Genomic DNA, 13,861 nt, shown 5'->3' with positions numbered 1-13,861 from the left:
CAAATTGTTCGCATTATAGCAGTACTGCATCAAAACTGAATCGTTTCCAAATTAAGCCAATAAAAAAGCAACTCTTTTTTTTTCCTCTTGCATATTTTCCCCCTTAGGAAACTGAATAGTAGTATTTGTTAATTTGGCTGCGTTACCCTTGTTTTGGCGGCTGTGTCCTTTCTTACTATTCCTCAGTTCGTAGATAATTTCAATTTCTTGAATAATTAAAAAAAGTAAAAAGAGAAACATTGTAATTATTTAATTATAAAATTTACGATTTTCTTATAAAAAGTTCACATTGGCATCTATCATTTAACATTAACAACTTATTACTCTTTAAACTTTACGTTATCAATTTTATATATTTTCTTGCGAAGAGGATATTTTGGTAAAATCATTCATTATCCTGTACAATTGATCAATTCAATCTATATGAATTTGAATTAAATCCAACAATTTTATTTTCTTATACCCAAATGCTTGCCCAAAAACACATCTGCGATGGAACATATAAATTTGTTGACTCATGAGTCTAATTGAAAGCTTTCAAAATTAAGGATTTAAAATTATTAACAAAATAAAAATAAAAAGGGTAAATTCATAGCCCCTTTTTATTTTAACACTCCATTTTTTATATTGATTTCTTGAGCTTTTATTAATTTTTATTGTGGTTGAAAAACAATTATTCTCGGTCAGAAATTCTACTCCCTTTTGTCCTACAATTTTTTGAATATGAGATAATTTGCACTTTGTACTTGTCTTAAAATTTAATTCATTTTTTATTTTTCCTTCCAATTAATTACACATTTGTCTCTTTTTTTTTTACTTATTTTATTTCGTATTTTTCTTGCACTCTTCTCTCACTCACTCTCTACATAAATATTATACATAGGAAAAAAATATTTTTCATATATTTATTGTCTTTTATTAATTTTTATCAACTTTTGGACGTAGTTATATAACTTATACTATATTTGATCCTTCGTTGACTGATTTGAAAGAAAATTGATTAAGTTAATTACTTGTAATAAATAAATATTGTTTTTTTAAAATATCTTTATTAATTATATGTATAAGTTAATACTTTTATTTAATAAACATTTAATATGTGTAACTATTATAAAAATTAATTTAAAAAATAAATCAATATAAAAAATAAAATGAATTAGAGTATTATGTTTAAAATTAAATTAAAAATAAAATTAGTTTTTATATTAAAAAAAGAAGGAAGGAAGGACGGGAGGTATAAAATCCAACGGCAGCCTGTAAACAGTGAAGAGTTAAACAAATCCGACCATCTCGGATATACCAGATCCGGAGTATTGGAGGAGCGTGGGCCGCCGCAGCACTGGATTATTGATTTCTGATAATAATTGAGAGGATCAGGAAAGAGAAGAAAAGGAAAGAAAGTGAAAAACAGAATAGAAAAGAGGCACTTGATTTATAAGGCTGCTTGCTAGCTAGCTGCAGCCAAAAGCAGAAATGCACATTAACTGTGTGAGGGACTCAGTGCTCAGACGGTACGTCCGCGTCAGCCTCTGCCGGTGAACTCAAAATCTCAAATGGAATGCTTCGACTCCAAATGCTCGGCGATATCTCCTATTTAATTCCCGGTCCTCTTTCGGAATCTGTAAGCTATGCGATTTTTCCTCTGGAAGTTGGAATTTATGCTTTTCATGATTTAGCGTGCACGACCTCCAGCTCTGTGTTGATCGGTTTCTGAAACTTCTTTTCCTCTATTAGCCTTTGGAATCTGATATTTTTGTTAGCTTTTGATTTCTGAGATTGGCGAAAGCCACAAATAGAGATCGCTTTACCGTTTCGGGAGTTGAGTTTGTTTGACTAGCTTATTTAGGTATTTCTTTCTATTTCCGTTTTAGTCGGCTCCGATAGAAGAGAATAAATAGTGGTTTGCGGCGGTTATGTTTTGATTTTTTATTGTTAATTGTTATTCCTATTTTTATGATTATTATCATTATCGTTAGTACTTTATTTACGATTTCCTTTTGTGCCGGAGTCAGATTGCAATATCCTTTTCTGAAGCCTTCATAATGTAAAGAAGCGCTTTAGCCAATGAAAAAGATGCTTTTTCTGCGCCGTCTTTCCCCTGTTCTGTGACACTTCGGTATATTATCTACTCTAGAAAGCGATGGCGCTGAGAGCACGAGACGATGCTGGTCGTTTCTTTAAATGTTTCTCCTCTTTTCGTAAAACCTTCAGTGATTTTTGGAAGGGGTTCAAAATGACCCAATTTAGTAATACATAAAGCCGATTGTATCTATCTCAGTGAATGGATTTCATGATTCCATTACATTTTCAAAGCAAAGGCTATATCCGAATTTGTTTGATAATGATGATGATGATGTCATGTTGAGTTTCAATAAGTTCCCCCTCCCTTTCCTCCTTTTAGTTAGAGATCAGTAATTGATACAGACCATTAGGTACTTTCCTTGCAGGTTTGTTAATTAGTTGCTGATATTTATTATTACTAAGTTCGGTTGGTGGCGTTTAATTTCAATGGGAAAATTAGTTGTGGTCGTCTGTGGCTGCCGTTGCCAAGTAATTGTAGGTTCTGGTGGTCTGGTCTATCCAGGTAATCATTTTTGGGTTCTTGGGTTGTTATCGGTCCTGTTCAGTGCTTGACTAACTGGAATTTCTGTAACAAAGCGAATTATTGAAAGGACGATGTTATAAAGGAGGAAGCTATCTCGCAACTGGGTCTTTTCAGGATGCGTGTAAAATAATCTTTTAGCATCTTATGCTTAAATTTCATTTACATAAATTTTCAGGCGACTTAATAGTCAAGATCTTCAAACCAAGATCTTTATTGAAACTGAAGCTTCCCGTATTCAAGGTGGAGTATAATAATTACACAATTGTAGGAAGAGTTAAATAGGCTTGCGTTTGGTACTTGCTGCCAACGCTACAAAATGTCCCTGTAAATGCTATTAAAGGCTAGATTAGGGAAATAGGGGTGCTAGCGCTCCACTGGAGCTGAACTACAAATTAATACAGATTGACTGGGTCAAGTTGGCGCCCAAACCTTAAAGGTGGGAATGGCTTAATCTCAGCTTGAAGCTCTAATTACAATCTACAACCACTTATCAGCCTCACAACTTACGCACGGAAAATTTGCAGAACACAAGAGAGCGCACATGGATTTATGTAATCAACTTCTTTATTTTGATCATCATTAAAGGCATAGAATTACTTTTGGGGGCATCTCAGGTTGGGAATTTGCTTCTGTGGTGAAGAATTTTATCGTATTTCTTTAGCATGTAGTGGCAATAGAGTTACTGGTTTCTAAATATTAATTCTCCAATCAGGATGTTGGCATTGCTTGTTTCAATTTTTGTTTAGCTTTGTACTTAGTTTTGTATTAGTGAATGTTAATATCACATGCCGTGACAGTGCAGAAACACATGATTCAATGTTGTTTTGTAAAGGCTAGCTATAATCTGCCTTTGAAAATTATGCAAAGATTGACTATTCAAAAGCTATGTATCTGGGCTATTGTTTACCTGTTTTTATACGGCTTTCGTTGGTGCTTTGTGCTTTTTGTCTATTATTCTTCTAGTTTCTCTGGTTTTCTTAATAGAGGAGAGCTTGTATTACTCTCCTTTGCTTCTATACAATCTCAAAACCGACAATTCCATATCACATATATATGTATATATTTGTAGATTGCCGGGACCACTTGATTTTGAATCTCTCAAGTCTTCAGATGGACTGGAATGCAAAGTCTTTCTCGCAGTGGGACTGGGAACACCTACTTTTTAACACAAAAGCAACTGAGAATCCTAGGTTAAAGCCAGTAGATTGGAGTGGCAAAGCAGATCGAGAAATCAATGTTGGGCTGTTCAATCCGTCATGTGGTCTTGATAGTTCTGGGTCTGAGGTACAGCATGTTTCTTCATCAAGGGGCTCAAAATCAGCTTCCATGAATTCATCAAATGGGTATAGCAAAACATCAGTGCTCACCTTTGACGGCTCCCAAGAAGATTCTAATGGTAAGAAAGAGAGATCCAAAGAAGAGCTTGTTGGAAATTCTCCAACACTTGAACATTCTTCTGTCTCTGGTGAACCACTGCACAGTCTAAAGCTTGGCAAACGGCTATACTTTGAAGATGTCTGTGTTGGAAGTGAATCAAAGAACACATCTCACTCTGGGATTCCTGTGCCATCTTTGAGTACTGGGAAAAAAGGCAAGTCAAATAGTCAGAGCTCACAACCTCCACTCTGCCAGGTTGAAAGCTGTAACCTTGACCTGACATCAGCTAAAGATTACCATCGCAAGCATAGAGTTTGTGAAAGTCATTCCAAATCCCCAAATGTGATTGTAGGTGGTAAGGAGCGTCGATTTTGCCAGCAATGTAGCAGGTAAAGATTCCTATCAAACTCTTATTTAAAAAAAAGATTCTTAACAAACATCTGATTACTTGGATGAAAATGAATTCAAGTCATCACAATATTTTCTGGAGACTGAGCAAGAATTTATTAATTGTCATGTGCAAGTCATTATTATTCTTCAATTAGAACAAACATCTGATTACTTGGATGAAAATGAATACAAGTCATCACAATATTTTCTGGAGACTGAGCAAGAATTTATTAATTGTCATGTGCAAGTCATTATTATTCTTCAATTAGAATTAAATTCCAGTCCTTCAGGCTTATGTTGGGATATAGTAGTTATGAATGATCATATTCGTGTAATGTTGAAGGTTCCATGGTCTCTCAGAGTTTGATGGAAAAAAAAGAAGTTGCCGTCGCCGTCTTTCTGATCATAACGCTAGGCGTCGAAAGCCTCATCCTGAAGCTGTCCAATTGAATGCACCATTTTTGTCCTCATCTCCATACGGTATAACTCAATATATGGAATAATCCTTGCGGTCAAACTTTTTCTTGCACCCTGGAATATATATTCTTGGTCCATCCCTGGGTAGCTCGCTTTGAACATTTTAGCTGCTGTTATCTGCATCTTGATGTGTGTTTAGAACTGCATTGGAGTGGTTCCAGAATTACGTTTTCGCAAGAGTAATACTCTTATTTCTTCTGCCAAAACCATGTTTTGACACCTTCAAAAGGCAATTTCAAACAACCCATAGTTATATTGCCTTAGTTTACACAAGATTCTCTGTGCCTTAATCTGGAGCAAAATGGGGTAGGACGAATCTGAGCAAAGAAAGGCACGTGTCATCATGTCATGGGAACTAGTAAATTCAATTTTATGTCACCTGCAAAAAGCAGAAAGGTGTATTTAATTACAGAGGACCTTTAAGTCTCTACTTTTGAAATTTCAAGACCATGAGTTTGTGTGGAAGTCTTGAACTAATTTAGCAAATGGCAATTTTAAAACTTTTGCCAAGTCAAAATTTAAATCAAACAATGGAACACTAGTTTTTCATAGGAAAAACTGACAAAATGACAAGTGTGTGTCCATGATAGTGCAAGTAATTGAATTCATGACAGTGCCTTTAAAACCATACTGATCTTATGTGTGCATAAATCCTGCAGATGGGAGGCAACAGATGAGCCCCTTTCCTAATTCCAGGGGCACTATCAACTTCGCTTGGCAGGATACATGCAGCAACAGCAGCCGGATCTCCCAAACGAAAGAATTTCTCATGAAACCCGCAAAAGTAGGAGGTGCCATTGGGCAGGTGCATCAGCCCTTCAACGAGATCCCAAGTACCTTTTCTAAGCTTTCTGAAGGTTCTGGTGGCCTTTGCATACCCAAAGGCATAGCAACGAAGACAATCAATCCAGGTCGTTTCATATCTTTCTTGATAACTCAGCATCATGAATTCACAGACAAATTTATGCCAAAGCATTGACATTAAAACATAACTAGACAGTTTTCTCTGCATTACACAGAATTTGAGGTGAGCTATATTATTCATAACTTATGAACGGTGTTTGATATCATATTTTGATTGATATATTGATGGATACTTTCTGCCAGATCAATTGTCAACCCCTTCATAGAATCTCTTAGCCCGCCTGTTGTGAAAGACACAAACTTTCCTATTGATCTACCGAACAAACTATTTTCGGTGATCAGAGGAAAACATATTCACATCAGCAAAATATTAATTTAACCCAAAAAGGAAAATGGAAAATGTTGTAAAGCTTAGTTTGTGGGATTAATATTCATTATTATTCACATTGCACAAACATTTGCAGGGATAGAAGATTTCATTACTTCATCAGATCTGAATGCTCCACAAGACTTTCACCGTGCTCTCTCTCTTCTGTCAACCACCAACTCTTGGGGTCCATATGAGGCAAAGTTTGCTTCTCAAGAGCACTCCAATCGCACGACTCATACTGGTACGACTCAGCCTGTAACACATCCAATGATTCAGTGCTTGCCTTATGCTTCATCAGACTACTGGCAGACTTGTCCACAACCTGTTGCCGACTCCCGTATGGGTGTCTCATACTCGGACTGTAAAGATGACAGTCAGTTTGAAGATTTTCAGCTGCTCAGAGCACCCTATGAGTCTGGCTTTTGCAATCAGCTGGATTAACAAGACTCCTAACATCTAATAGTTGAAACCTGTAATTGAAGTCATATGAGAGGTCAGTCCCGCCTCATAATGTTTCTGATGACTTTTGTGCTTGATTTCCCATATGCAACATTTAAGTGTGTCTCTTTTTGTGCCTTCTTGACATTGGGAATCGGATCTAAACCAGTCTGCATGTTATGTTTGGTACATTTTATTAGAGCTTGCTTTTGGTTAACTCGACAAGTAGTAGCAACCGACGGGACCAATTTCCACATCGTCACGAAACATCTTCTGCACTTGACGTTTCATGTTGTCATGAAAGCCTCTTTTGCTTTTCTTTTAGATTACAAAGGGCGAGTTAAAACTTGAAAGGAGCTGAGAACAAATCAAACTGTTATAAAAGATCCTCTCTTAGCTGGGCAAAATATCCAGGACGAGGATTATACAGAATCAGTTTGGTGATGTTTGACAACGTAATTAGCACACTGGATAGCTTCTTGTCGGGGGTATCTAAATTCAATATTCCACTCTGAAACCTCTTGTTAATTACATGGAACGTCTTTGGTTATCCACTTTGTACGCATCACCATTGGGAGTGAGACAAAAAAAAATACTATTGGGAGTTTTTGGGACCAGGTGAGCATTTTGTTGTGTTTCTTTTTTCATATTTTTTATTTTGGGGATAGAAGTGTGAGTTGTGTTCTTCAACCATGAGTTTTAACACTTTTCCCCCCTCCGATCTTGATCTTATTAGAATGACTTTTAACATGTGTTTAACATTTTTTTTTTCTTTCTAAAATGATTTTTTCATTTCGCATCTCATACAAACTATGAAACTTTCTAATTAATTAAATAAACTCATTTAATTAATGACATTTGTTGATGGTAATTTGGAAATTTTATAAGAAATGACTAATTTTAATTTTCTTGATTTATATGCTAATAGGCATTTCTAAATAGGACTGAAGGGAATGTTGTTTTCCTGCAAGTTTTAAATCAAAACAGACAGAAATAAGATCTTATAATATGCTTTAGGTACTTAGTTTATATATTTAGCATACTATCTTCAAAGAAATTAAAAGTAAGAGAATTTTGAAATTAAAAACAAGTTAAATTTTATTATCAAAAGTTACTGCCTAAGTATTTGAAATGACAAGTCATTGTACGGTGAGTGAAAAAATGAAAAATCAATAAATTTGCACCCAGCCTTTTTGCCTTTTTTTTCCTTTCGCCGGAGTCCCCACTACATATGACTCCTTTTGTAGCACAAGTGAAAACATTCAGTAGAGTTTACGCTTAATTTGGATGGAGGGTTTGGTTAAAATAAAATGAAGGATAGTGCCTCCCCTATCCCTATTTGGTTAAAACAAAATGGATTTTTCTTCCCATCTCCTGTTGACCCTTCTCTCCCAAGGTATTAAAATCCCTTCCCTTCCATTGAACCAAGCACCAAGTTCACTACGGCAGTGCCCACTCATGATAGCTTGTGGAGTTAAAAGTGAACCTGATTGCCGAATAAAAAAACAAGTGAACCTTCTCACCCTCAAAATAGGAATCTTCGAAATTGTTTTGCAATCAATTTTATTTGAAATCTTTCGTTTTTTTTTTTGGCGTTAAGATGACTCAAACCTTGTTGCCGAAACCCGAGTACTTCGTAGTTCGAGGGTCTGAAAACTTTAATTGATACGCTTGAGCGAAACATTGTTAAGGCCTCCAAATGAGTCTTGTAGCACACTTTGGTATTCTTTTGGTAGGTGGCATTCCGATTACTGTATACTTGTACAATATAAAATCCCGTTTTAGTAGTAACGAAATTCATTATCTATTCAAAAACACGGTTCAAAATTAGAGTAGGATCAATGGAGAACATTTTAATCAAGAAAATTGTAAAAATCATATCTAATTAATTTTAACTAATTTTATTTACATCCAGAAAATAGTTAATAAAGCCTCAGATAAAAAAGAATACAATGGAGCATGACATATGGTTAAAGGGAAAATTTGCAAACCGTACCAAAAATCCGCTGCGAATCGCTCTACGCTTGGCGCGTGGATTGTCCAGGGGAAATGAAGCGCGAAATCTACAACTAAACTTTCTATGCCAAACCTGAATAAGGGCCTCTTTCAAGGAGGAGAGCGAATGGATCGATGGTTTATATGAAGCCAGTTGATGTAATCCAAAGTGTGCGCTAATAGTCACACAAGTTCCGGAGCTTATTTTCCAACGATACTCTTCTATTTGAGACTTTACAAGAACGTTCAAAGGTTGCTAACCATTGAATGATGTGCTGCCCACTCTTTCCAGTGCGCGGCTTCAGTGAAGTGCTTATGGCGATACATATCCGCAACATCATTTCAACATTATTCACAGCTTATACAATGAAATAGATGAAGTTGTCTAAGATCGTATGAACCAACCAGACATTTGGATGAAACTTGTCATAGACCCACCAACGGTCATGCAAGGATCCACAAAGAGGACGGATATCTGCAGCCATGCCTATCATGCAAAGATGGTCTTCTAGTCGTGATGCGAGAAGTGTTCTAAACTTCCATGGTCGCAAATGGACCAAAACAATGACCATGCATGAAAGCAAAGTCAACTTAAACAGGATGACCTACAACCAAAGCACCCCACAAGATTCCCAGATGGAACAGCTAGATGTCTATCTTCTTGGTAGAAATCTAAATGTTAAATAGACAGGAATGGTCTAGCGCTTAGGATTGTGATCTTATTCCTAATCAAACATGAACTAGGACAGGACCAAAAGAACTGGACCATAAAGAGATGGTAGGACGCAGATTCCTACGACAAAATGATTAATTTGTGGCTTTTGACAGCTTATCCCACAAAACAGATCATAATGGCACCACTTATATCAGCGTCAAGGACACAACATCCTAAAGCAAATGAATAGTCATCGGGTCAAAATAGTCTTAATGAGAAAAATACTGAGTAGTCCTAGATGCAAAGTCAAATTTAACATGGGCCATTGAGAATGGCGCAAAATCACACCAGTAAAGGCCATCACAATTCATAGGAATTTAAGCAATTGGTAAAGCATGCAGACTCTTTTCTAACTACCCAATGCTTCACGTGACAACCTAAGCATCTGAATCATCACAAGCTTCTAAAGACAACTACTTGATTGAGAAAACTCAAATGTAGGCAATCAAGAACCAAAAGAAAAAAGAACTAGAAAACTGGAACTGTCATTAACCTTTCTGCCTCTGGGTACCTTACCTAAATGTATATGATAACATACCCACTAGAATAATAGTTGATTCCGAAAGTACAGAAAACCTATCTGAGAGATACCAAAACCAACCTGTCAAATTATGCCAGGCAAGCTGGCTGACACATGCATCATAATGATCCACAAAGACCAATACCATCAATTAATACACAATTTGACACAGGTCATGAGAAGGTGAGTGACTTGACAACTGCTGCAACAAAGAGGACGACAAGACTGACAGTCAGACACCCTTACTGAGCAATGCTGGATGACAACTCTGGACCTTCTCAACCCTCAAACATGTCCTAGTACTCACTGGAACAGTAAATAATTGCAAATTAAAGAATGCAAAGACAGAAAATTAAATAGGTAGTCATAATTTGTAAAGAATCCAAATGAAGGACGTGTGAAATTTTTCCAAATCCACTTAACTAACAATTTTGCATCGGCTTGACATTTTATGAGGTTCATTATGCATACAAAGGTCTGCAAAAGCAATAATGATTGCAAACAATGCAGGATGGCTACACAAAGGCAATGTTCTATACTACAACAGACCTGATCATTTTGATCTGATGCCGCTGAAGGAGATTTATTGGGCTCAGTTGGCTTATCAGCACCACAATTCTGTCTATTGCACTTGGTTCTGAATGGGTAGTTTACGTTGTTACATTTTTCACACGTCCAACTGCCCTCAGGCATCTTTTGCTCTAAATCACAAGGAGGCAGAAAGAGAAAAAATGCAATTACTAACTGATGATCAGTATCAGATAATTACATACGTGGTGACAGACTGGGGTTACTTACTAGAATTTTTGTCTGATTTAGAAACCTGCAACACAATATTCTTGTCAAAAAATTTGTAGATTAAACAGCACTCAAAAGCTTGTAATGTAACATCAAATTTGCACTATAAGTCAATGTCAATCATTACGTTGGTGACACCCATAACCATCACAGATAATCAATCTGCAAAAAGATGGGGAGAGGCAGCAAACCTGTGATCCAGGCTTTGGTGTGTTGCACTTTCTCATGTTGCATACTGTTCGGAATGAGAAGTTGATATTGCCACATTTTGGACATGTCCAGTCATTGTCACGAGTTGCATCTAGACATAAAAAGTTGAGTATAAGCCAAGAAGTTTCCATTACAACCAAGCATAAATAGTTGACACAACAAACCCACACCTTTTTTCTGAGACTTGTCATCAGGAAAAAACCCTGGCCTAGGGCCCTGCTCAGAAAAAAATTAACTATTAATTTCAAACATGAAAAATCCTTTAAGATCCCAAATCTTGATAAGTTTTAGTTTCTAAAGTTAATAAATGAAATACTAAAAACTTCCAACGTGTAAATAAAAAGAAATGCTTCATTAGTATGTACAAGTTAAAAGCAACTTCACGAGGCTGTCAAAACTTGCAAGAACATATAACATCAACTAAACAAGTAATATATACATGAAAAACTCAAGAACTAACATCACCAAGAAACAATGAAATGGAAGGAAAAAGTCAGCAGGTGACAGGTTACATGGGCAAACTAAGGCCACATCAACCCATCAGTGGGAGGCATGCCACAACAAAATAATTTTCAGCAGAAGGGTACTGATATTCAAAGCTCTAAATAATTATGATCTCAGCAGAAGGGTACTGATATTCAAAGCTCTAAATGAGTATGATCTAATGATTCATACCATAGTTCCAGGTCCCATCGGCAAACCCAGGCCATACCGGTCCACCAGAGGGGGCATTCCATACATGCCACCTACAAAATAATTCAGCAAAAAGGTATGTTATCATCACAAAGAACCTCTCAACATTCAACAAGAGACAATAGTATACATCAAAGATAACAATTAATAACTAATCAGTCGATTACAAATACAAAGGGCAGGAATATCCGATTTCTCCTTGCCACTCATCCCTCTTTTCTCCCTTCATAAACCTAAAGTGTCATCTCAATAACAAGCATGTGTTATCTCTCTCCCTCCCTCCCTCCATTTTTTCCCTTCTTCTGGAGAGGAGGGGCATTGATTTGAACAATATGATTGAGCAAAACAAAACATACCATTTCCCAACATGGATCCACTTGAGTACGGTACTGGTCCAGATAAATGCAGTGGTCTGTAAGGACTGCCAGCAGAAAGACGACTTCCATAATTGTAGTGATACGCTGATCCTCCAGAAAATGGAACATCGTATGGAGGAATTGATGACCCATTGAATAGAGAAGACCCATATGGTGGAACACCAAGATACATTGAAGAGGGAGCACCAGAACCAACATAAGGAGTGGAGGATGTATAACCCTGGGGAGCTTGTAGAGGCTTGGCAGCAGATTTCTGGAAAGGAATTGAGAAATATCTAATATGTTGATGATAGGATAGCTTTAAGACCAAGAAATATCTTATGAAAATTATAAATTATGCCAGAGTCCAGCTAAATGGAATTAATCATTAACATTTAAGTGGTACCCCAATATAAATAGCCAAAAAAAAGAGAGGATGAAATGACAAGGCTACTAATTGTAGCTTTTCAGCAAGTCACTGAAATTCTTCATCATTTCGATATGCAAATTCTCCTAAGAGGAAATCAGGATATTAAACTCCGCAACTCACCGAATTATGATCTGCAGGCCTGGGTTGAGTGCAGTTACGCATATTACATGTTGTTCTGAAAGAGAAATTGACATTGCCACAGCTAGGGCACGTCCAATCATCTTCCCTGCGACTACCTACAAGCACAGTCAATATTACAGCAGAGCATCAAGTAAGAGTTGGGAACCATATGTCACGAAGAGAGAATGGTGTGTCCTTAGAGATCTAAATTTATAGAAGATCAAATCTTCAGGAACTGAGTGTGTATGACAAGCGGGTAGTAAATGTGCCATCCTGTTTATGCAACAGTTACAGTATGGAGTCTCATGTGTACGTGGTAACCTCAGAAGATGACATGGGAAGAGAGACGGTGAAAAGGTGGCAACAGAAATTTTAAGAATCCATATATATCAGGAAAAGAAAACGGTGTCAATAAACAAGAACATATACGACGCATCACGCACCATCAGTACGGGCACGCTTGGCCGCTGAAGAGTTTCGATTATCAACCTGCAGGCACAAGCAAAGGAAAGGAACCAAAAATTATCAGGAAACCATGGAGTTCACAGGGCCTCAAATTCTGACCAATTTTTTGGGGCACGATCAAGCCACAACCAAACTAGTCTACGCATCAGAACCCATTTTTCCTCTTAATCAAACTATTAACAAGAATTGAGAAATAAAACCCTAATACGCCACTAATTCAAATATGGACAGTATGAATCAGATGATTTTGATAGGGTTCGAAGTAACCCTAGAAACACAAGAAATTGAAATCCGGCAGAATAGACTCGGATAAATAAAGGAATGCGAGGGCATTCACCTGAGACATGACGACGACCTACGACGGAGTTAAAGCGAAGAGATCTCGGCCGGCGATGGAATGACCAAAACGGTGCTTCTCCCAGCTGCGCACACAAAAAAGCAGCTCACGCGGCTTTCGTTCAAGTTCCAGGGCTTTTGTTCGATCAGTTCAGTTTGTGTTCGTACGCGTGAGCTGCGACGCACGTCGTTTAGCTTACTGTAGGTCAATTGGACTTGTCGTTGGTTAATACAATTTTTTGTAAGATTTGGCATTATTTTGATTTTGGTTATCAAATTTTAAATTCATGGCGTCAAACTGAAATTTAGTTTATCTTAAAACATTAGTCCTTGAAAGTATAATAGTATTAAAATCTACTAAAGCATTGTAAATTGCGTTAAAGTGGTAATGTGAAGTCACTAAATACTCCTCCGGTCTTTATTATAAGACCCTATTTGACTTTTTATTTGGTCCTAATTATAAGACCCTAATCCATTTTATCTCTTAATTTATGTATTTTTTTCCAAGATAATCCTTCTAATAATGATAGTTTTAGCCAATATACTTAATTAGTAAGGATATTTTAGGAATGACAACACTTATTTATTATAAATAACCAACTTAACTTACTTCCTTAATCTCCTCAAATAAGTCAATTGGGTCTTGTAATTAGGACCGGAAGAGTAACACATAATTAAATCTTGTGTGGTTAACAAAGGGAG

At 36.7% G+C, this 13,861-nt stretch overlaps 2 protein-coding genes across 4 annotated transcripts; one reads left to right on the top strand and one right to left on the bottom strand.

Moving 5' to 3' along the window:
- The first annotated feature begins 1,461 nt into the window (after positions 1–1,461).
- Positions 1,462–6,756, top strand: LOC114729141 (squamosa promoter-binding-like protein 3). Of its 3 annotated transcripts, none has more exons than XM_028916110.1 (5): positions 1,462–1,621; positions 3,675–4,371; positions 4,716–4,852; positions 5,509–5,760; positions 6,178–6,756. In XM_028916110.1, the coding sequence occupies exons 2-5, from the start codon at positions 3,716–3,718 to the stop codon at positions 6,522–6,524; spliced, it is 1,392 nt and encodes a 463-aa protein (XP_028771943.1). In that variant the 5' UTR covers positions 1,462–1,621; positions 3,675–3,715; the 3' UTR covers positions 6,525–6,756. The 3 variants fall into 3 exon arrangements, with proteins under 3 accessions (XP_028771943.1, XP_028771944.1, XP_028771941.1); XM_028916111.1 differs by having other exon boundaries at positions 1,462–1,846; XM_028916108.1 differs by having other exon boundaries at positions 1,462–4,371.
- Positions 6,757–9,669: 2,913 nt separating this feature from the next.
- LOC114729161 (ranBP2-type zinc finger protein At1g67325) lies at positions 9,670–13,310 on the bottom strand. The gene is made up of 10 exons (XM_028916135.1): positions 13,161–13,310; positions 12,802–12,847; positions 12,359–12,474; positions 11,809–12,082; positions 11,435–11,505; positions 10,930–10,975; positions 10,741–10,850; positions 10,550–10,574; positions 10,301–10,452; positions 9,670–10,057 (listed from the first exon to the last, which is right to left on the bottom strand). The coding sequence occupies exons 1-10, from the start codon at positions 13,167–13,169 to the stop codon at positions 10,055–10,057; spliced, it is 852 nt and encodes a 283-aa protein (XP_028771968.1). The 5' UTR covers positions 13,170–13,310; the 3' UTR covers positions 9,670–10,054.
- Positions 13,311–13,861: the final 551 nt, after the last annotated feature.

The sequence above is a fragment of the Neltuma alba genome, unplaced genomic scaffold (genome assembly GCF_004799145.2).
Source record: "Neltuma alba isolate B1F8T4 unplaced genomic scaffold, ASM479914v2 tig00012607_pilon, whole genome shotgun sequence".
Classification (NCBI taxonomy): Eukaryota; Viridiplantae; Streptophyta; class Magnoliopsida; order Fabales; family Fabaceae; genus Neltuma; species Neltuma alba.
This window is presented reverse-complemented; position numbering and strand designations above follow the sequence as displayed.